Source organism: Diuraphis noxia, unplaced genomic scaffold (assembly GCF_037042655.1).
Source record: "Diuraphis noxia isolate RWA-SAM2 unplaced genomic scaffold, SU_Dnox_SAM2 contig0003, whole genome shotgun sequence".
Taxonomy (NCBI): Eukaryota; Metazoa; Arthropoda; class Insecta; order Hemiptera; family Aphididae; genus Diuraphis; species Diuraphis noxia.
This window is the reverse complement of record NW_028301713.1, coordinates 68,997,728-69,023,263: the sequence shown is the minus strand read 5'-3', so window position 1 is coordinate 69,023,263 and position 25,536 is coordinate 68,997,728. Positions and strand designations below refer to the sequence as shown.

The window sequence follows — 25,536 nt, the reverse complement described above, 5'->3', positions numbered from 1 at the left end:
TCTTGTTGTTGGTTTGCGTGTGGACAGTTAGTAGTGAGTTGTGTCGTTGTGTGTGTACCTACGGAAGCGTTACAGCAAATCAAATTAACGCATTTCGTATTATTCGGCTAAATTGTAATTAAAATTATTTGAGGACGTCCAGTAAATGAACACGAGCTCTCCCGAAATTATAAATGTGCTCTCGGCATTCGCGTTCAGTTCAGGATATTCGGATATCGCGTATTTGTGTCTCTCTTTAATATCGGTGAGTAGGTGTTAAATAGTAATGCTAAAGCTAATAGGATTTATAAAATCAACTAAGGCTGTTTTAGTGAAATAGTGAATAGGACAGGTATGCCTATCGTAATTCGTATTATTCGTAATATCATATTATTGAACATGAGCCTATATCATTATTATTTTGCAATAGTCAGAAAATATTTTAAGAAAACAACGCGGTCGATGTTTGTCAACCTGTCACCGGTTTATTTTCGTGTATTGGCGTGCATGTCTGTGTGGCCATCTGTCAAATCGGCTGATTGGTCATAACATACTCATATTCATCTGATAAAAACAATAAAAATGTTCTCGTTTTGTAAAAATTTATCACCAGTTCTATTGTGTATTTTGTGTACAAGAATTTTCAATATCACGTTATCGATCGTTCGTAAAATAATGACTAAATGACCTACTATTAAAGTCGTAACCCAAATAATAGGTTGAGACGTTAGTAAACTTGTTTTCAAAGTAAAGGGGGTCACGAATTCAACACTATCAGGTAACGAAATAAAACAAAAAAACAATGTCTAAAACGACAGTCGCTATATTTAATTGTAAAAATTTAACAATAATCGATTTAAATACTTCCTGAATTAGGTACTACTTAGTGTTTTATATTTTATTGTTTTATGTAGATGAAGGTTAAAGTTAAACAACATTAGATGCACAATATTTTTCACCAGAGTGTTAAAAGATGTAGTTGAATTTATTGTTCACGGAAAATGACAAACAATCATCCATCAGCTCAAACTGATCGGTCGACGGATTGGCGGTCACGTCGACCGGCGTTATGAAGAAGACCGCTGTTAATTATGAACGTACTCACTCGTTGGCGGATGACGATGAAGATGGTCGAGAGATAATATTAGAACGTGATCCATTTCGGCGCCCCAAGTCTCACCGTATCACTGTGCTTTCTGGGCAAAATGGTTTGGAAGAGAAACCGTCTAAAAGTGATGTTGATTTACCTAAAAAAAATAGACGTAGTTGGGAAAGAGAGGAAGAAGTGCTTCTGAATAATGAATCATCACTTGATGATGAAGATGCTGCCGGAAAACTAAGAAAATGGAGCAAAAGTAAAATAGATTTATTAATGCCCAGTTTACGGTCCCTGGTCACATTGGCCAGGGGCAAGTCATCCTCATCTTCATCATTAAATCAACCTGGTTCAGCAGAAAGTTGGTCACATTTAGAATGTATACGGAATGAAGAACCAATTCGTAAATACAATACTATGGTAACATTATCTAATGTAGTACTAAATCGGCCTGCTGGAATAAAACCAATAAATCGATTACGAGATACTGCTGTTTGTTCAAGATGTAGTAGTGTTTTGTCTTTGGCTGCATCTTCATCAAGATATTCATTAGGATCAACATCAAGTTTTGTAACACACCGAGATCAACCAATTGTACTTTGTAAAGTATGTTTAAATGAAGTTCCTGTAAAAAATTCTTGGACGCTTCAACAATGTGGCTGCTCCTATTGTATTGAAGTGAGTTACTTTTTATATATATAAAATATACTATTACTAGCCTTTTTATTTGAATTATGATAAACCTACCTAATTCAGAAAAGGTATTATTATTTTACTGATATTTATTAGGTATTTATAAGGTAAATTGAATGCAAATCCCTTATTTTTAGATTCTGAGTGGAGTGAGGAATATATTGGTTTTACAATGATGTTCATTTCATTTCCTTTTTCTTTTTCTTTTTTAATCTGTAAATACTTTTTCTCCCTCTAAACTTGTTTAAAAGTATCAAGTGTAGCAACTTTTCTTAAAGGTAATTTTTTTTGGAATTTTAACAATATAATTAATATAGTATAACTTATCCTAAACTGATAAACCATCTCCACTCAGAATTGTTTTCTGTATATAATGATATCAAATCATTGAATTCAAATTTAATGCCATCCATTACAGTAACCCACTTGTAACCTACTGTATTGCAGAGCGACATCCACTTGCTTACTCGATTTTTTTTTTTTTAATATTTTATTTTTAGTTGAGTTTACAGTGGTTGCAATATATTTCTTAAGTTATAATAAATTAATTACATTTTTACATTTCTTAAGTTAGATTAAGTATGCCATTATGTTTGTTTTGGAACCTAATAAATAAATAAGTTCTAGTGATATGAATTGAAAATTAAAATATGTATATTATTTGTATTTATACATATGTGTATATATATATAGTTTTTTTTTGTTTGCTATGAAGAAAGGTTATTTTTTTTCAAATATTTAGCTGCATTGTCTTATATTTTTTTGTCTTGGTACTTATATCTGGGTTATACCAAATATCAAAATTAAATTTAAATTGCTTTCTACGTATAGTTAGACATTACACAAATCTGTTTCTCGAGACTCAGAAAAAAAGTATATGCAATAAATTATATATTCATAATTTATTTTATACCATTCAAAAAATAAAATATTACCTAATTTATACAATAATTGTTTTAAATGTAGTACTTACTAGTTAGTTATTATATGTTTTTTGAGTTTTCTATTAATTTAGTATATTATACCTATAACTTTAAAAAAAATCAGTTAAACTTAGTATTTAAACTTTAAAGTTTAGATTGGCAGAGTGGAGTGGTACGGGGTTACCCCTCAAAATTTTTGTCCACTACTCCGCTTGTCTAAACTTTAAATATATATAACTCATAAACTACTCATCCTAAATTCAATTTTTATGAATCAAAATACTTAGAAAAATATTCTGCTTTGGAATATGAAATTAAAACTATGTTGTCATTCAAAAAAGTAAAATACTTAAAAAATTATAAGGTTAAAAAATATTTAAACATATAATTTTTTAATAAAAACGTTGGTTATTAACAACTTGAAACCATGTAAAAAAATATTTTGAAAAAGTAAATACTTTACGAGATAATTAGTGTACCCACTTAAAAGAATCAACCTGTATTATAATAAACATCCATTACTTTAAATAGTCAGAAGTTTAAATTGTAATGAAATGATATTGATCAAATTATCATCAATAATGAAAAATTAAATAACATCTTTTTGTCTAACACTATCATACTACATAATTTTAATTATTATGGCTTAATTAAGGAAAATTTCAGTTATTTTCAATTTACTATAGAAGTACTACAAACCATATGTTATTACATTCCTATAAATTATTTATATCGTTTTATAATACTTAAAAAATTGTATTAAATTGAATAATAAAAGAAATTACCAACATGTAAAATATGCTAAATTAACTTCATCAAACATTTTTTGAATCAGCTTATGATCTTAAGCAATACCTATATACTTTTTTCTGTGTTGTATAGAATGGAATAAAATAAAATAATTGTATTATTTTGGTCCCTCAAGAAAAAAATATTATGATATTTAATGATAAGATGGTTACAAAATAACAAAATAAAATAATATAATATTTTCGATTTTATCAGTATTACATAATGTATATACCATACATTATACAATATACATTAGTATTAAAAGAGCATATATATATATATATATATATAAATTTTTTAATGTGTATATAGCCTGATATTTTTACATTCTGGAAGAATAAAATACCTAAATTAATTTAAATTTTAACTTACTCAAATTTGCAATAATTGACATAGTTATATATTATACTATAATATAGACTTTGAAAAAAAAACTAGAATGATGATTAATAATTTGAACAATATAATAGAATAAATTATTATTTATAGGAATTAAAAGTGTTTTTCATGTATCCACAAATATGGGAGGTGTTAAAATAATTCAGATTAAATCATTAATAATTAAAATTACAACTTCCACTTCCATTTTTCTGTTCGATATAGATTATTGCAGAGGTTTGAAAAGTTAACAACTACTGATTTCCTTACTTTAGGGTGTTACACTTTTTGATTGAATTTTATCTATGATGTTTCTTATATTACAATTTAACAATACTGTTATCCTTATTAGCTTACTTTCTCTGACTTACCACCCATCTATATAATGATAATTGAGAGTCAGAGCCTTATCAAAGAAATTTTAAATTATCTGTATCTCATTAAAACAAATTAAATCCAAGACTCCATGAGACTACTTGGGATCCTAGTCAACAATCCAATAGTGATTTACCAAGGCTTCTTCAGAATTCCCTATATTTAAACTAATGCAGAGAAATAATATTTCTACAAGTGTAATTCCATTAATAGTATTGTGTTATATTATAAATGTTAAGTTTTGTTCCTTTTATTTAAAAACTATAAAAACGTTAATATCCCCAAAACTTTATTTATAAAAAAATTGTATCATGTGTTTGTAATATTCTAATGATAGATAATCTATAGATGAAATATCGGACTTCTAAATCAGAAACTGTCAAGTAAATTGGACAGTAAATCATGTATAATATTTTAATTGCTAACTCCTTTTGGAAATATTTAGTTTTTCGGCCTTTTTCCCGTTTCAAAAATGCTTATATCATACACATATACTTTGGCAATGGCGCATATCGTTTAGATGGGTTAGAAATTTTACTCGCGACTCCTGCTTTAAAAGCAACCCCATTGTTTTAAAATTATGAGATACTGTAATGTCACATTGTCACGTCGTGGATTTGCTCAACATGGCACAAAAAATACTATATAATGCAATTTTACCTACACTGATTTGGTGTATTAGGAATAGCTACACTGAATCCAAATTTTTCGAATATTTAACAGTAAACAATTAAACAAATAAGCATTATTTTCTATGAAATACTATGTAAAATATCGACTAACACTTCAAAATATATCAAGGCGGCAATTTATGGATCTGTATTAATGAAACTTAATATTTTTAACATATTATTTAGTGTAAATTAACTATTTAATAGAAATGTTCATAGCATAATTTGTAGAAAAATTATTCTATAAAACCGGTCTTAGGTACCTATATACTTGTATAGTTATGCCGTTATATGGTTTTATTATCGTATCCAGTTTAATTTTTTTTAGTTAAAAAAATATATTTATTCGCTAATACCTAAACATAAAAAAAATTTTTAAAAATTATAATTAGTACATTCATTTATTCACAAGAAATACACTAATTATAGAAATAATTTATGTTTGCTTACAATTTTGGATTATTAATATTTGATTTTACCTATTTTAAACGCCATTGGTTTTTAAAAACAAGTATCAAATATTTAAATTTATTTTCTATGTAGTTAATAAATTTAAGTTTAAAACAATATAATATAAAACGTATCGATTGGCTATTACTAAAATATAAAGCTACTAAGTCAATTGTTAATTGCTATTTATTTAGATATTATGTGCTTCAATACGAAATATATTATTTTATTGTACATGCAATAAGTACCTGCCTATCGTAATTATATAGAACATTAGATTAATGTTTCGATTAGGCAGATGGCACACACACCGCACTCCAAAACAATGTGACGGTAAGATGATAGAAAACCATTGGTTTTTATTAGTATACTGGACAGTGGTGCGCAGCATGCGACATAGCGTGTTGTTTTAAGTTACTAAAAACCTTTCTTATAATCTATCTTAGTCGTTTATTTTACCATAAATGAAATACTTAAGTGTAGGTCTGCAAACGAATTGTTAAATTACATTTTTACAAATTATATTTTGAAATGTAAGGGCCGTAAGGTAGCTAAGGACAACTTTTTTTTGAGTATTCATCCAATTTAATATTTCAAAAAATTTTGTGGATTTATTAACATGGTTTATCAAAGATTTTCTTAATTTTAAGTAAATTATATTTTTATTTTATTTTTATAAAATTGATACATAGGTACTATTTATCGTATTATTTATTGTTTATTAGTTTCTTGGTTTATCATTGTGGTATTAACTGTGATGCGATTAGAACTGTTGTATAGGACATTAAATATATTCTATTTTGAATAGAGTATAGTAATAATTACTCTATTATAAAAAGTCAGATAATATATTTAGAGAAAACTAACACTCATATTTACTGCGTCATAATTTATTTTATAAATCTCCAATAATGTTAAGAAACTTGTATTATTCGGTATTATATTCTTCAAATTTTTTTTTATACAAAATACATTCTATGAAAAAAAAAATATATTTATTTGCGATGTTTTGAGGAAAATATTATTATGTAAATACTATGTATCATAAATTCTTAAGGGGATAGATGTAGATGGGGGGGAGGGGTAGTAGGTGGCTCAACGGACATAGTCAGATCAGCCCAAAATTTTATTTCTTTGAAGTTTGAGCGAATAGTTTTTACTTATTACTTTATTAGTTATATGAATGTCCACAAAAATATATCATTTGGCCGAATTAGTATGAATAAGTTTTTAGGTAGGTAAATCAATTTTTATAACATATTTGTACACTGTCAATTGAAAACTAAAGCCACCTACAAGGCTACAACATACTTAAGAGTTAATAGTTTAATACATAATAAATAAATAAATAATTAATTATGTACTATTAACTTTAAAAATATATTTGTATAGTAATTTGTAATATACAGTCAATCCGAAGGTTCGATTCTCGTGTTAAAATTCTAGGCCGATGTACTTACAAATTGTTTAATTATTTGGCAACATTTAATTGCATGTCTACGTTGATTGTTGTCATATACTCGTATCACGACTTTGGATGTCATTTTGACTGCATTAGGTACGATATATGAGTACTTAATTTAATTTTAAACCATCAACATTAAAAAAAAATTTTTTTTTGACATTTTAAATTCTGAGTGGAGCGATGAACATATTGACCTTAATGGCATGTTTTATAAAAAGAAGTTTGTAATTGTCATCTCTTTTTAAAGCAGTAAAAATGCTTCGATTTTCAATTTCAGCGTCTTTTCTTTTAGGAAAGTGAATCTAGTCGGTAATTTGGATGGTCATGAAAATAAGTTACGTACTCACATATTAAAGTTTATATTTTATTATATTATTTACATTAAATTATAAATAATACAATTCCAAAAACAAAAAGTCTATTATTATTAATTATTATAATTTATAATATATTGCCGGCCCTGTCATAATGTAATTTCCCGCTCAGAAATTTTTAGCCAATCCGCTACTGAATGAATTTATTATAACGTACGTTTGGCCAGCCCCCCTCCTCCCCCAAGGAAAATCTAAAAACAAATTATACAGATATTTAGCACGTAATTAAGTTTAGAAAAAAATTTAACTACAGAAGTGTGTATAACCTAAAAATAGTCTAAATTAATAAAAAATCTTTAAAAAAACCTTAGTAAAACACCTGTAGTTAATAAAAAATAATCTATTTTTAATAAACAATCTATATTAAATAAAAAAATCTTGATTGAATTAAACAAATCTAAATAGAAATAAAAATGATTAACTAATACAATTAAAAATAAAAATGAATCAAGAATGATTAAAAATATAAAAAAAACTTAGTTAATTATTATTTTTATGAATTATTAACATACATAATTGTAATACGTATTTCTCAATATTATTAAACACATTTCAAAATGTGTAACTCCTTACTTATTATGTAAAATTAAAACAGATTTATGGTATTTAAATTTTGTTAAAAATACTTTTAAAAAGTATTCAGAATATTTAAAAAATACTTTAACACGTATTTTATTACAAATATGTATTTGAATACTTTACAAGACTGAATAGTTATATAAATGTATATGTACCTCCATGAATTTTTTTGTTTTTCAAGAGGAAGGAAGGTCGTGCAAATTTTCAAACTAGGCGTGCGAATTCGCGCGAATTACCTACTAAATATCTGTATAGTTTGTTTATAGATTTTCCTTTGGTGGTGGGATGGCTGTCCAAACGTACGTTATATTATACTATATGATAATAATATTGTAACACACTTCATTTTTGATCATTTATTGGTTCGAAATTTATTGTTGTAAAAATGCATAGAATATAATATTTAGTAGAGAAGGAAGTGAGTAAGAACCCCCTTTGGATTTCTGGTTGTAATGTTTTTGAGGGAATTGCCTGTAGGTACTTTATTATTTTATTTATATTCATATACCTATGACCTTAAAATAAATGTTGTTACAGTAATATAAAGAATGAAAAATAAATTATATTCTAAATAATGTTAAAAATCATAATATTATAGGCCATAATATTTAATATCGTTTGTGAATCACTGTATCGTAAATTGGTAAATGTCGTTCGTTTTTGTTAAACAGTTGTGCATCGTTCAATGTTTGAATTATAAATTATCGTTTTCACATTTCCCATTAACCTTACGTAAATTACTGAAATTACATAATTTGCACATCAGCGTGTTTAACAATATAACTGGAACTTGAAAGAGATTAAGAGTAGTCATTACGCAAGTGACTTTCAGCTTAAAATTGTTTGCTCGTAATTTCATTTTTCAGGTATTGTGTAGATATACTAGGTTGGTATTAATATTAAAAATATAAACATGTACGTATATATATATAACAATGGTTAACGCATAGATTTTTTGTTGCAATATAAACCTAAATAATTCTTGTTATTATATTTAAAATTTAATTGAATCAGGCAATTTATTTTTAATTTTATATATTATATACATATAAATATTAATTTTTCTATCATGTGAATTTTATGAATAAATGTTGAATTTTTAAGTTCAACTTGAATTTGGCGTTAAAAGTTCTATTAATATAAGTATATTATGTATAACTTATGTATTTATTTATATTTTTCAATATTTTTATCTTGTGTTATTTTCGATATTGTGTATCATTATACAATGTGCAAACCACGATTTAAGGTATCTTAAAAACTTAGACCAGCGTAATAACAATGGGATTACCAGCTATATAATAGATATACGTCGCAGATAGTAATAATAGTAACATAATATTATAAATAAGTTATTAGGTTACAACTTAACACATTTGTATTATCTTGATCTAATCCATTGTCTTTGATGTTATTGCATGAATAATCCACTAAATTCATTCGTCTGGCATTCCATTATAATATAATTTTCGAACATTTCGCCAGGAGGGCTTTTTTAAATTTAAAATTTTTTTCGGTCAAACATTAGTGCGCCATTAATGTGAAATTGAGTGACTTTTTCCAGATTTTGTGCAACGCTGGTTTAATCATAAATTAAAAAATAAAGAAGGAAGCTAGATAAATGTTCCCTAGTCCCCCTCTCGGAAAAAATAACAATTTTCAAATTTTTTTTATTGCCAACAGTGCGCCATTAGTTTGAATTTGTGCGAAACCCGTTATACTCGGAAAATCAGTTTTTCGTTTTTGGCATTTTTCCGAGAGGGAGGCTGGCGAAATGTTCGTATATAATTTATAGTTTGTCCTTCGTGCGTCGTGCCACAGTCGCACTCTTTAATATCTGTTTAAATTTAAACATCACCTATCCATTTTGTACCAGTAGACAATTTAGTACAAACTACTCGTGCCTAGTTCCTTAAACTCTGTTTTTTACAACCAAGTTCTTATTTGTTATAGAAGAGGTTGATCTTTTCATGATTTAGCATATCATTCTGTAACCGATTACATCGTTGTTAAAATGTGTATATAATATTAATATATCGTTTTATGATATTAAATAATAATTTAATCGGAAATAACTAATATCGCTTCTATAAAATAATATGATCATACCACTCATACCTAGTAAAGATTCTGAGTGGACCGAGGATATATTTGATATTGTATATTCTTGGAAAGGAATGTTTAGGGTAGACGGAATTTATATTATAGTATCTAATTTTCATAATCTTCTAAAAGTTCTACAAAAATTGGACATTGGACTAGTGATCTACTTTTGAAAGGAAACTTAAAATTGTTAGAAATTGTTTAAAAAATTACGATGAATTATCGAAAACTATAAAATTGGAATTTACAAGTCGAATTTAAAATTTTGTTGAACAATAAAAATATCTGTATGAGGTATTTAATAATAAAAAAATAAAAAAATTATATACAATAATTTAATAATGTTAACGTAAATATACAAATCGCCCATAATGTTAGTGATTTCCACAGTTTTTTTAATCGTTTAACTACGGCAAATACTTTATTATTTTGTTCAAAAGAATTTTGTATATACATTATGTATATTCGCTTTTACATGTACCTATGTCATGCAGGCCCGTCGCTAGGGTACAAGCAAGCCATGCGTTGCTTTAGGGCGGCATAACATTTAAAAAAATTGAGGCGGCAAATTGTAATATTAAATTTCCAAAAAAGACAGAAATTTAATTATTATTTTTATTCGCTTTAGGGCGGAAAATGTCTTACGACGGGCCTGATGTCATGTTGCTGATGCTAAATAATGAAACTTCAGTTATACGTTAGATAACGTTGTATGATATGTTTTTAATTTTCTCTGTGGCATCCTATTGATATCCTCAAATTTGTCAGTTGTCATTTGTCATAAGGTACCTATTACATAACAACATACATATAGGAATGAGTTATTATAAGTTATAACTCGTTATTAATGTGTTATGGGAGAGCAAAGGCAGCAGCGGATTGGCCCATGGGGATACCGGGAATGTTTCCGGTGGTCCAATCCTTTTATTAAAACTCAGGGCCTTTGTATATACTTGGATTAAAAATGAATTGTTTAATTATTTGATTATATTTTAACTGCGTGTCTACGATGTTTGTTGTCGTGTATTCGTATTGTATCAACCGTATCACGATTTTGAATGCCATTTTGGCTGCATTAAATATTACACATGAGTACTTATTACTACTTAATCTTACCTTTAACCGTCAACAATTTAATACAATTTGTTTTAATATTTTATATTCTGAGCGCTCCGATGCCGATCGGATGGACATATCGATTTTATAATGTTGTGTGTTTAAAAAAGTGATGACGGTTACACATTTGTGTTTGTTAAAATTTTTAATTCGATATTTTAATTTAGAAACTAGTTTTTAAGCGTGTAAAATATTACAATTTTAAAATGCTCATACTCACTTCAAAATTAAAATATCGAAAAAAACACTCAACCAACCACAAATTATGTTGTTAGATACCTTTAAGTTTAAAATAGGTAAAATTAATTATAACATTTTAAAACTAACTATTAAAGCTAAATGCGAACTACTGAAAACTAACTTAAATAAGCTATGTTTCACACTTTTAAAGCCGGAGACAAGACATGCAGGTTAAACGTCCTCGGCCGTTGCCCTAAACAGGATTACAGTTTTAATTACAGACAAATAGTATTTAACTTAGAATTAAAATTAGTAGTTAGCTTATCACTGAATATTTAAAATAATCATTACAAGTTATACTAAACTTGTTTTTTTTTCAGTTTACTTGGTCCGTGTAATTTATATTTGTGTGCAATGTAAATTCAATTCGGTAGTGTTTGTTGCAATTTCCATATTTTTATTAGGAAAAGAAAACAAGTTTGGTGTTATATTTATCTAACCTTGAATTTAACCTAACTATTTTTTTTTCAATTAAGTTTTTATATTATTCAGAAATCAAGCTTAATTGTTAGTTGTTACTATTAACAATTGTAGAAAACTATAAAAATATTATTGCAATTTATACCTTTATTTAAAAAGCCTATAATATAATAATAATCTAATATATCTCTAATATTATAGCTTTTATTTAATATATATTAAAATTGAATTGTAAAACTTGTTTATTTACAGTGTGTAAAAGCATATGTGGAGTTTGAAATCAACCAAGGTGCATACAATATATCTTGTCCAGATGCTCAATGTCCTAAGCTAGGCATAATTCAGTTAGAAGAAATAGAAGCATTAGTCAGCATTGATGAAATTGAAAAACATCAAAGATACAGACTTAATAAAGGTAAATTAAAATGCATTATAAATTTACAAAATTTAAGAATTAATTGTAATTATCAATTTTAATGTATATTAAAACTCTAATGACATGCGTCATGCATTTATAGACTGGATGGATATCTTTTTTTATTAGCTTTTAGTACATTAACTATTAAAGCTCAACAATCAACTTATTTATACAGATTAGTGTAGATGTATATAGCAAAGCTATACCACAATATGTCTCTTTTATACTTTATTATATTTACTATGAATTAATTTCATATATAAGGATATTAAAATATAAAATACTAAATAAATATTTTTAATTTAATAAAAACAATATTGTCAATGTGTAAACTAGAGGTTTTTAATATTTTTTTATTAATATAACTTAACAACTTATATTGCATGGATTTATGATTTGATGAATTAATATAAACAATATTTTAGCAATCTAAATATCAGTAGTAAATGTTGAACAGATAATTTACAATTGTATTAGATATTCGTATCATAAGAAAAAATGTTCTATACTAAATCAGTCGCTCCAGTGGTTCATAGGTGGTTAGGGTGGTTGTGGGTGGGAGTTGGATATGATTGTGATGTATAAAGACAGTTCATGTAAATTGTAAGGAGAAATAAAATATAAATATTCCTGAATATCAAAAATCCATGCGAATACGCAGTTTAGCCGGGTGTCTCTGGGACCGTGAGTATCAATTTTTGTACTTTTCCCCACCTACAATAATTGAGTTCTATTAATTTTTTTTCTTTTTATATATATTTCTCACTTTAAACCCAATGGCCCATGTTGCCGAGGGTATCATTAATAAAAAAAAAAAAAAAATGAGTTCAGCACCACTGTACAGAGCAGTATATTATTATAGTAAAATTGTATTTAAAAAAATAAAAAAAATACGTATATGAATGCTTAAGGATTTATGTATTTTAGTTTTTTTATTTATACATGAACATAATTATTTAATACTTGGCTGTTAGATTTTTCTTAAATATACAAAACAACTTAAGATATTATTTTTAATATAATATTCATTACACTTAAATTGATTAATTATAATTATAATTTATTCCAGCCAGGCTTCTAACTACCAGTAACTTATTCTTCTTGAAGTTCCTATCCGTTTCAGATGTTGTGGAAATCATATTAAATATTGCTTCTCTTTCTAAGGATGAACGAAATAGTTCAATTGATGTTGTAACTAATGTTGTAACTAATCTAGTTACCAATTTCCTTAAATTTGTTTACTGAAAAATTGACTGAGTATCTATATTTTTTACTTTAAACTTTAGATTAAGAATTTTTCTTTTAAGAACTTCTCACATAGATATTATAATATATAGTCTGAAAAGGATTTACACAATTGCTGCTGCTAGGAAAATTTTATTTTGCTGCCTCATTAAACTAAACTTATCAATGATAAAACATATTTTTAAGTACTTATTTAACATAACTGCTACAAAAAATAAATCTTAAAGACGGATACTAAACAATAATTATTGGTTATGTATATAAACTATCCTGATTAAGAAAATAGTACACCAATACAATATTAATTAAAATATAACCTATCACCATTCTTTTAAATAAATTATTATATACATAATATAATTGGGTTTGGAGATTCTTTAAACAAATGAATGTGTTTAATAAAATTTAAATTATATTATCATAAAAAATAACAGCAAATAATCAAACTTAAAAATGCATGCTTATTATGCGGTTAATTTTTGTTATTCTATTTGGAAATAAAAAGAGATCAAAAATGTAATAGTTTATCAGTTCATGTTATTATATAACATTTTTATTTGCCATCTTTTAGAATAATCTCACCTTTCATTACAAAATCTAAAAAACCTAGTATTCCCAAAAAGGTTAGATTATTATGATAGGCATTTCATAGGATTTTTATTATATTTTAATTTAAAAGCGAGTAATGAGTATTTTAAGGTGTACAATCGGTTTACAATTTTAAAATGCTTATAATTTGTTTTAAAATTAAAATTAAATAAAAATTATCTATCATTAAAATCTTACCTTTAAATTTTATAAGAGGTCTATCCACTTTAATTTTTAAACTAAAGGAGCTAAATGTGATGTATTGAGTGTAAAATTTGGTATGTTACACTTTGTAAGACAAAAACAACAAATATCAGTATACATCCCCTTAAGATTTTTTCATTGTTTTATCCAATTGGAAAATCCCTTTTTAATTGAAATTTTTGTTTTGATATTCCATCAGAACAAAGCTTTTAATCCTTATATTATAATATTTAATGCATAGGCGCAACTATAAGACATTTTTCTGGGAGGGAGGAGAGGCCAGAATTGTATTAGCAACACAAACACTGATAATTAATATTTTAAACTAAAATATAATTAAAAGACTGGAATGGGGAGCTAAGTTTGCTACCATAATTGTGCCTATGATATTTTAATTTATTGATTTATTTTAAAAGTGTATAAATTGATTGCTTGAAATAATTATGAAAATAAAAATATTAATGAAATGCTTTAATCTTAATAATATGATATATATCATATTATATTATATGAATTAATTTAAAATGTTATTATTGTTATTATTATTAATTTAATTTATTTAGGATCCAACATTTAAAAATTTTGCTGTGTATAATGTGCAGATGTTAGATTATTTATATCGGGCTAATTTTATGTCAATACTCCATCATGTTGTCCTTGTTGAAAACTTTTTTTAATTAACACAATGAAAATTATTACTTAATTATAATTGTTTAAATTACATAATCTTAGAATAAACAACTTTAATTTGTGTTTTTTTGAATTTAATTAAACACTATACCTAGTATAATAGTGAGGGGCGGAGTGGCTCAACAATTCTTACCGGGCAAACAGATATTTTCAGGCCATTTTTTTCAAATTTAATTTCTTACCATTTATTGTCTTACTGCTAGATGTGTGCTTACCATTTTTTGATTGGGTGAAGTATAAAACAATTTATTTAGCCTACATATTGTTAGAAGATATTATAAATTTATTATCATACACATTTTATATTCTTCCTAGCTTCTATTGTAAAGTAGGTAATAGGTATCAACCATAAAAATGTTTATTCATTATAATATCAAGTACCTATTTGAACCAAAAAACTCCCTCTAAGTAATCTTATAACTGAACACAGATATTATTTTATATTAACACAAATATATTACTACTATAGAAATTTATTTTTTATACTTATATATTATAAAAACACTTAAGCTTCTTGTTTTAGGAAATGTATTAAATAATATTTTACAATAACAATTTGCTTAGTAAATTACTTTTACTGCCCAACTCGTTAGTAATGACAGCGTTATCTACTTCTTAAATAAGAAAAGTAATACCATCAGCTTATTTGCATGAGTATAATATATTATGCATTGACAAAAATTTAAAAATTTACCTAAATTAAAAGTAATAACATACTACCAGAGTAGGGGGTATTTAAATACAATTTTATTTGTATAATATTTTACTATAAAAATATATTTATTCGAATATTTTTTTATTCCAAATTATACTAATTCAAATAATTAACTAGATAATATTATTTTGCCCAACTCTGCATACTACAATATGTCAATACCTACCTTTGAAATATTAATTAATTTTTTCACACTTTTTCCCAACCACAGACAAGAGCTTTTTATTTTTATTTTGTTCCCTCTCATGTCCTCTTTTTCGTTTGTTCTGGTTTTTGGAATTTTTATGAATATTGAAAATAAAAAACAAATAGAAAATTGCACATTAACTTATTAAAACTTTACGGCTTTGTTTGGATTTATTCTGTATTGATCGTATTATCGCAGATTATACAAACTACAAACATAATCTGTGGTATTTGGTATTATTAAATAAAAATGCAAGCCTGTGATGTTATTTACAACCATTGTCATATAGGTACTTTGTTGTTTTGTGTCAATTAAAAAATAATGTACCCCGTTTGAATAACTCTTTATAGATTGCGTGTTTTACTTGTCTATTATTATGATAAGACGACCGATAATAAGAAAACGAGTTATTATTAGTTATTATTATTATTATTATTAGTTATTATCGCAACATAGAGTATTTGCTACTTATAATTGGTGGTTCACATATCACATTATTAATTTGTTTTCGTTGTTTTTAGTGGTTTTTACAATCATCAAAAACAGCTAAATATTTTAAATATTAATTATTTTCATCACACCAGGACCAGGCCACTTCTAATATAAGCAAGCCAGGCCACCGGGCATTGTCCCGGTTGCCCGGCAGGCCACTCCGCCCCTAATAATAGTATATTATATTTGATTGTAAAATAGGTTCATTTAAAAATTTATCTGCTCATTAGTTAAATAACTTGAGTAAAATTAAATGTTCTAATTTTTTCTTTCAATGTCTTATTTTAAATTTTAACTATTGTTTTTATATTTTTTTTTTAACAGAAGTGGAATTAGATAAAAGTCGTATGTGGTGTCCAAAACCAGGATGTGAAACTGTTTGTGATGTTGGTGATCGTTCTCGACCACATAGTGTAATATGTCCTACCTGTCAAACCGAATTTTGTTCTGGATGTCGAGCAACATGGCATCCTGGAAAACCATGTCCACCTCCAACTACACATGACATGCCTACATTCGATTCAGATTTAATTAAATGTTGTCCCATGTGTAGTGTACCCATTGAAAAGGACGAAGGCTGTGCTCAAATGTTATGTAAAAGATGTAAACATGTCTTTTGTTGGTATTGCCTTGCTTCTTTAGATGTAAGTTTAGTAATTATTTACAATATGCACTATTTTTATTTCAACAATTCAATTATTACATTTTTAAATTTCAGGATGATTTCCTTTTAAGACATTATGACAAAGGTCCGTGTAAAAACAAATTAGGTCATTCGAGAGCTTCCGTGATATGGCATCGTACCCAAGTGATTGGTATATTTGCCGGATTTGGTATACTACTACTTGTTGCTAGTCCATTGTTATTACTAGCTGCTCCATGTATAGTTTGTTGTAAATGTCGGGTATGCACTAGTGGATCAAAATTAGATGATCCTGATGATGATATAATGGATGAACCAAATTGACCCAATCAATTATGCATCATCAAATAACTAAATTTTGTTTTTGTATTAATAAATGTTATGGATTAATTAATTAATAATCATGCAATAATGATGTTCATTAACAATATGCCACCTAGTCACCAAGTTTATTTACAGTGTGAAGCTTTAGTTGTAATAATAATGTGTTTATAATCTATTTTATAACACAGACAAATTCACCTTACTAGTGGTATGACTATAAAAATGTATTATTAAAAAATATTAAGTATTTTTTGTCTTTTCACTTTCTTATTTGTATTTAAACATTTTATACCTATACATATTTCTAATTATAAAAATTAATACAATTTATAGACAATTTAATTAAGTATACATCCATGTATATTTCTAAATAGAATATACATATTACATATAACATATATTATTAACTTTAAAATTTTACATTCATGCTGTTTAACATTGATAAAAAAAATAAAAATAAAATATTTAACTAAGATTAAATGTTTACTATCTCTTATACAAATTTAAATATCTCTTTTATTTCCCATTTTAAATTCATTTATTTTTTGTTTTCTTTACTTAAAAAAAATCTAATAATATATTATATTTTATATTCGATTTAAACCAACCTAAAGAAATCCAGTTATTTAGTTTTTAAGTTAAAACTATTTTCAAAAATATATTTTAGGTCGAATTTCGATTAAACTACAACTAATAAAATCATCGATATGTTAAATTAATTAAAAAAATATATTTTATTGATATTTGACACTTATTAGAGTGTATTATACATTTTATTTATTTAAAATTGAATTTTTAATACATTTTTATCTTATTGAATAAAACCACATTTATAAATCACTAATAGTAACTTTATTGAAAACATGTTTAAATAAGGCTATAAAAACCATTGATTTGTTATTAAAAATTATGTTAGTTAAATATAGATATTTTTAAAATGATAATTCATAATTAATGATGGAAGTTATTACAAATCTAATTACTGCAAGATATTGGTTTTTAATTATAGCTTATTTATAAAAATGTAAATTATAATAATAAATATTTGAGACATTTATAATACAATTGACCAGTTAAACTTCCAAGAGAATAAACAAAACATTTATTAATATATTATTTATTTGTATGTATTCAGTTATTGGTCAAAATTTAATTTATTTTGTATTATGGTCAATAACTAATGATATATTTTGAACTACCATGTAGACTTTTGAATACAATATTATAGTTCTTATTGATACCTTATCTTTTATACTTGTATTATGGTCGAAATAATAATATTAAATATTGGATCACCTAGTAGTTTGTTATATTTCTTTGTTCATAATAATTTATAACTTTTAAGAAAATTAAAATTTACTATCATTCTAATGTTACTGTTTGTAAATTATAAATTTATGTATTTTTTTTCTAGAAGAAAATTTAAATTTCATTCCATTGTTAATGCCAGTGATCAGAAATATTTTAAGTTTTATTTAGTTTTTGCTATATGCTATACCCCTATTACTTTTGCAATGTAACCACTAGTTTTGACCTGTTAAATTGTTTTTTATAATATATTGATCTCTTATTTAATATAATAAACAATATTACCCAAATTATTGGATCATTGTAGTTAATTTAATTTTTGTATGTATGTAAAATAATATGTATATTACATTCTATATAATTGTTAGATCTAATTATAATATATGTAATTAGTTAATGTTATATACATACTTATGTATATTATTTAGATTAATTTGTTTCCGTTTTAACGCTGTGATAATATTAAAAAAACATATATTTATATATTATATTGAAACCACATACCTGTCAACTACGTGATGATCACAAAAAAAAGCTGTCTTTAAAATTGCATTATTAAAATATTGTGCTTATAAAAGAATGTAATTAATATATCATATTTGTTTAAAAAATATATGTTAATTTTTTAGACTTAATTTAAAAATTGTTTTAAAATGGTAACTTGTACTACTAACTATGAACTGTAGAACAAATTTATGTATTGTTACTACTTATAAAAATTGACTAGGTGGATTTGTGGTGCTGAATGTTATTACTACTTTTTTTTTTATATATAATTATGGCTATATGTCTATATAGTTATTAAAAGACATCATACAATAGTATTGTGAGTAAATAAATTTTATGTTTGAAGCTAAATTTACTTACTTTGCATAAAAGTTAAAAGTTTCTATTTTATTGTAATATTAAACAGGTAACAAATGCTTACCAAAAAGTCAGATGTTCAAAAGTTTATTTTATATTAACAATGATATATTGTTCACTTTGAAAAGGAGGATCGCTGTAAATTAGTTATAAACAATTAATTGCTGGTACAATAATATTAGTCACCTTGATGTTAAAAACTATTTTTAAATAGTTTTAATTTTAATTTTTTTCTATTTCATAATATACCTATGAATAACTCATTATATAATATATATATATTTAAACAGTTTGTTATGTAATATATTGCATTCAAAATTATTTATATTATAATATGATGATGTTTATATTATAAATTTATAATCAATATTCAAATTTATAAAAGATCTGCTGTATAGTATATGTCAAGTGTACAAGCTATAGAGAAACATTTATATATCAATGTACCAATGTACTAATACAATGAAAACTTATTTTGAGTAAGGCAGTCCAACTTTTTGGTAAAAAAGATTGGCAATATTTATTAATAATATGAACTTAAAACAAATGTTCATATTTTTTTGTTTTTTCTTATAACCTATTAATTTATAAAAGTTGTGAGAATTTTTAATATTAACCTCCCAACATCATCATAACATTGATACATTTTCCACTTCATTCAGAATCTGAAAATACTAGTGGTATATTATTAAAGTTTATGTTTTAAATTAAGATTCATGAAATATATCTGTAGGTACCTATTATAGTTAATTGTAAAAAAACTAAGAAAATAACGAATTTTGTTTGGCGATTATTTATTATGATAACTTGATGCTAGCTTTTTATCTGCGACTAATTCAACAAATAGTGAAAGTGAATTGGTACTTAAAAAAAAAAAAGATATAATAATTTCTGTTACCTCGTCGTAAAGTATAGGAAAAGTTACTCTTGAAAATATTAATATTTATAATTTATATTATTTAGTTAGACATTTTTAGGAGTAGCAACCATTTTATGTTTTTATTACATTAGTTACCTATATGTTATGAATTTAAATAATTTTTAAAATTATTTAATCAAAATCAAATATAATATTATAAAAACATATTATATAATACGATTGACACTTTGACAGACAAGTAAAAAGATAAATAAGTAAATCGAAATGTCTTAAAATTAGGTATAGTTATTTACGACTGTTATCAGTCCATTTACGATATAATAGTAAATTACAACTATAAATATAAAAATTACTACTTCACTCTTCACTTATTTACTAGGTAGTTAAACAAGATGCAATACGCAAATTCGCCTTTATAGTAGAAGAGGACAGAGATCATTTTATTGTTTCTTGCCTATTTATTTTTTTATTTTATTCCATCTTACATTCTTATTCTTATACGTTAACAATTTATTAATTTACAATGTCGATGGGGAGACCGTTTTCGACCAAAAACGTACCCGTCCCTTTTCGGCCGATTCACTTTTCGACCAAATTTAAAAAAGACTCCCTTTTTGGCCAATAAATAAATAAATAAATAAATAATTTACTATACCTGTCAAGTTGTCCGTTTTGATAATCTGTTATATATTTTTCATTTTTGGATTTTCTCTCGGATTGATCGATCGTGAGTAACGTTTGGCAAGTGAACACTTCAAAATTTTGTTTTTGGTTGAAAATGGAATCGGTCTTTTTTAAATTTGGTTGAAAAGTGAATCGGCCGAATAGGGAAGGGTACGTTTTTGGTCGAAAACGGCTATGACCAATCGACAGTCCTAAAAGTAGTGTAATAATAGAACCATAGAGGTTCCCCACCCCCAATCATCAACCCCAAAATAAATAATAATTACAATATAACTACAGCAGATAGCCAGTAGCATATAGCTATCTATATAATGATTAATAACCTATTTTATATTTCTAATCGATAAAATTAATATTTTTGAGCAATAGTCATCATTGCTTTGTGACAACACTGATTTTAATTAATTAAATACGTATACCTCTATTAACTCTAAATTTGTATTTCTTTTAAATTATTAATCATCAAATTTGAATTTCAAATTTTATACTCAATACGATTTTGCTAAATAATAATTAAATATAAAAGTAATGCGTATACATCCAAAATATATTTCGTAAAAGGAAAAGGTCCCCTTATTCTTATTATAGACTAATAAAAATAATTAGTAGGTACGGTTACTCTAAAAAATTTAAAAATGATTGTAGAGCTCCACACTCCAATTTTACATTGCTTTTAAATAAATATTTTCCAAAAGCTTCAAGTTTTTACAATATAATCACTTAACCCATAAAGTTTATGTCTCCAAGTTTAATGCGGCCATTTTTAAATCCATACAAAAACAGCTCAAAGTTGGCAATATAATTACATACCTGTAGGTAATATTGTAATATATGCATTTTGCATATATATTATATTTTTGTACCTACTACACACACATGCAACGCTTTAACTTAGATCGCATTTCGAATTATTTAATTATTATACAGAAACTAATTTGGTAGATCTTAAATGGTCCAATTGTTGCGTTGCTTTTAGGTATAAATTTACATAAAATAATATTAGACCATTCTCAATCCCTTATTAATGTTTTTTTTTTTTAAATATATATATCCATTTACAGACTAAACATTTCAAATTAGTAATTGTGTATAGTTCTAAATGTTAAGTGAATAATTAAACTTAAATTACATAGCCATTAGTAACGTCTTAATAATAATAAAAAAAATTAATTAAACGAAGTTTTAAAGGAAGTTGTGCTAGTTGCGAATTGTGATGATAATTTATGGTGCCCAAAAATGGTTATTTTTCTCCGGTGTATGTATAAATTCGACTGGTCATTTGTTATTATCATATAGCACTATAGCAGTATGCCAGTATATGTAACTTATTTGCAAAAGTGTTATATTACAGTATTATATTTGTTATTCTTATTACTCTGAAAATGTTTGCATTTTAATATTTTTCATTTTTTATTTCCAAAATATGTGTTATACAATATGTGACCTGTATAGGAACTAAAATGCTCAATAAGAATACTTGGTAGATATAGATAGGACAAGTAGGTAGGTACATTGTATTATGCGATAATTATAAATAAGACGTTGAAATTACTATTATTCCCAAAAGCTACCCAGTAGAGACACTGAAACTACAAATAAACTAGGAATCATAATATGGAACCGTATTTAAAAATTATCTGGACTAGTTAAGTGTTCTATAAAGGAAAGACATACAGATAAAAGATATCTAAAAATTATGATGTGATAAGCTCAATAAATACATTGTCCACTACTTTTCACAAACAATAATATAATATTTAAAAAAAAAATAATAATAAATAAATAAATAAATTAAAAATAAATATAAATAAATTAAAATATAAATAAATAAAAAACAATAATATTTTTAAATTATTTTTTTTTTAACAGCATATTAACTCGGGGAAAATGAAACAATACATTCATAATCCCAAACCTCATATTATTTATACGGCACAATAATAATTTATTGATTTTAGAAAAAAATTATTAAATAATTGATTGTTAAAAATATATTTTATTTAACATTTTCACATACAGTGTGTCACCGTGAGTAGTTATTCACAACGTTTGAATGTTACCACGTCTACATAACTCTGTGTCAATTACTTTTATTTTACAAATATTACGAATGATTTTGACGAAAACATCTGTATAACTGTGTCAACATACATTATTATCAATATAATGTCATTCTCATTCAAACAATAATATCTATAAAATTTAAAACAATATAAATACTACTGTCAACTAAATACTATAGCTACCCAGTACCCATAAATTATGATACAGTGGAAGTGGAAAACATCACATCTGAGTAGTGACTAATATGAGACCAGAAAATGTTGCACCGCTTATTATACTGTATAATATTTTATTCACTCACAGTGAGGCTTCATCAAACAATATAACATGATTTAAAGACAAATTTATCTAACTGATAATTTTTATTATACATCAATAAAATAATTCAAATACCTATACTTTTAATAGCTTTAATTTATCACTTTAATTTCCGCTATAGTGCTAAATTCTATATAGAATATAAAAAAAACAATAATCAGTGCTCTAATCAGTCTATCCAAGTATAGACTTATATTACGATCATATAAAATTCCCATTCAATTCACGCTGCGTGTGCATGAATCGCGGAAAAAAAGTCCGAAGTAAAAAAGTCCTAGGAAAAAAAATCCGTGGCATAAATAGTCCGCCGTAGAAAAGTCCTAAGCCTAAAAAGTCCGAGATAAAAAAATCCGGTATAATATTATGTTATCAAGAAAAATCAATGATAATAATTATAATATATAAATAAATATAAAACAATCAAAATAATTAATCATACAAATAAAATATAATTATATATTAAAATTATTTTTTAATTAAATTAGGTATTATTTTTTCCTTTTACTTAATTATACGACGTACCTATATCGGACTTTTTATACCTAGGACTTTTTAACCACGGACTTTTTTTCCTAGGACTTTTTTACCTCGGACTTTTTGGTAGTCTACCGTGTGTATGGAAACTTCTAATCGTTGCTATATCACAATTTTTTAGTGCTCAATTAGTGCTTCCAGAATTTATACAAGTAAAAATTATTACTCCCCTCAAACCAGAGTAGTTATAGTCGCTTTCGTCGTTTTTAAACTTAACGGAAGCATGAACAATTTAAGTACTAATTCTAACAATAACTTCCTGCCAATTTATGTTTATTTCTATTACTCATTTAATTAGTAAAATCCTTTTTCATGAGAAAACGTTATTTTATAAAAAAAAAAGCATTTATATTAAATAATTATGAATTTATGTAGGTGGTTATATTGTATACATATTGTATACCCAATGGTGACTACTGAGTACTGACTAATGTAGTAATGTATAATCGTAAAATACGTTTATTATCTATACATATATATGGCTAAATACCTGTATTGTGTTCTCATATAATGGTTTATTGGAAGGCTTCAAATTGAACTTTATTCATAATAATTAAAAAGTTTTACTTAATAAATTTTATGGAGGATTTACTTATTTTACGTTAATAATGTAATTGAATTTATCCGTTGAAACCGTACATATATATAAGCTCAATCGTCTATTGTTATTTGCTACATATATTTGTTACTTGTACCTATCTATAAATTATTTGAAAAAAAATGACTCATAATATGTAGGTATTCAGTCCACAGCGCGTCGTGGTATAAACGCGGTGGATGTTACGCTTTTAAGCTATTTTATTTTTGTATTTGTATAATACATGAAAAAATAGAAGTTCAAAGAAAATCTACCATTAACGATAGCGATCAGTAGTTGTAACTTAAAATTTATAAATAACCACCATATGCGGAACTGAAAATATGCTCGGAGTATCCACGAAGAACAAAGCAGTACAGCGTTACTTGTGTAGACAGGAGACGGCAGATGTAAGATACGAGTAGAATCGTTATTAAATGTAAATTTATAACAAATATTATTATACATATATATTATGTGGTATAGGACCTATACCTATAGGCTATAGTTTAACTAAAAAAAAAAAAAAAAAAATGATATATGAAATTATTGAAAACTATCATATTTTATTTTGATATTGATTCTGAAAATAATTTATATTGATTTCGCATTTCACAATAATACCTATTACCTATAGTATTTAGATACCTATAGACTTTAAGTAGGTATGTATTTTTTGTGTATACTACGATAGATAGTTGAAATAATGTTTTGATTTTAAACTTTGTGAGTGGTTTCTGATAGAAAACTGAATCTAGTACAAAATTGAAAATTCCAACTATACCTATTAAGTAATATTAAATATTATTAAGTAATTACTTCCAAAAGTGTCAGGAAAGATAAAAAAAAATGTAGGAAAAACAGGAAATTTTATACAAAACCAGCTTTTGACAAAATCGATTTAGTTTTAGTGGTGTAACTCAAATACGAATAACTGTAGAAATTTGAAATTATCACAAAATGTTTATATTATCATTTTCTGTACCTACAAGATAAAATTTTCAAAATATGTGGACAATTTATGAGTTTGTAAGGAACATTAAAAATTGTATAGTTTTTTTTTCTACAATGTTCAGTTAGTCAAAAAGTTTAAAGTTGAATTAAAGATTTTTCTCACGTTGTTTATATACCTACTTACCATAAAATA

At 25.5% G+C, this 25,536-nt stretch overlaps 1 protein-coding gene across 2 annotated transcripts; it reads left to right on the top strand.

Moving 5' to 3' along the window:
* LOC107166615 (putative E3 ubiquitin-protein ligase RNF144A) lies at positions 1–19,665 on the top strand. Of its 2 annotated transcripts, none has more exons than XM_015515360.2 (5): positions 1–244; positions 894–1,753; positions 11,907–12,069; positions 16,518–16,837; positions 16,912–19,665. In XM_015515360.2, exons 2-5 carry the CDS (start codon positions 1,049–1,051, stop codon positions 17,158–17,160), a joined length of 1,437 nt encoding a protein of 478 aa, XP_015370846.1. In that variant the 5' UTR covers positions 1–244; positions 894–1,048; the 3' UTR covers positions 17,161–19,665. The 2 variants fall into 2 exon arrangements, with proteins under 2 accessions (XP_015370846.1, XP_015370845.1); XM_015515359.2 differs by lacking the exon at positions 1–244 and adding an exon at positions 499–757.
* The last annotated feature ends 5,871 nt before the right edge of the window (positions 19,666–25,536 follow it).

Bases quoted from the DNA above. Each gene is read 5' to 3' on its own strand.
- LOC107166615 (XM_015515360.2), top strand. From the start codon at position 1,049: ATGAAGAAGACCGCTGTTAATTATGAACGTACTCACTCGTTGGCGGAT. The intron at 12,070-16,517 runs GTAAATTAAAAT...TTTTTTTAACAG, and splicing joins AAGATACAGACTTAATAAAG to AAGTGGAATTAGATAAAAGT. The intron at 16,838-16,911 runs GTAAGTTTAGTA...TTTAAATTTCAG, and splicing joins ATTGCCTTGCTTCTTTAGAT to GATGATTTCCTTTTAAGACA.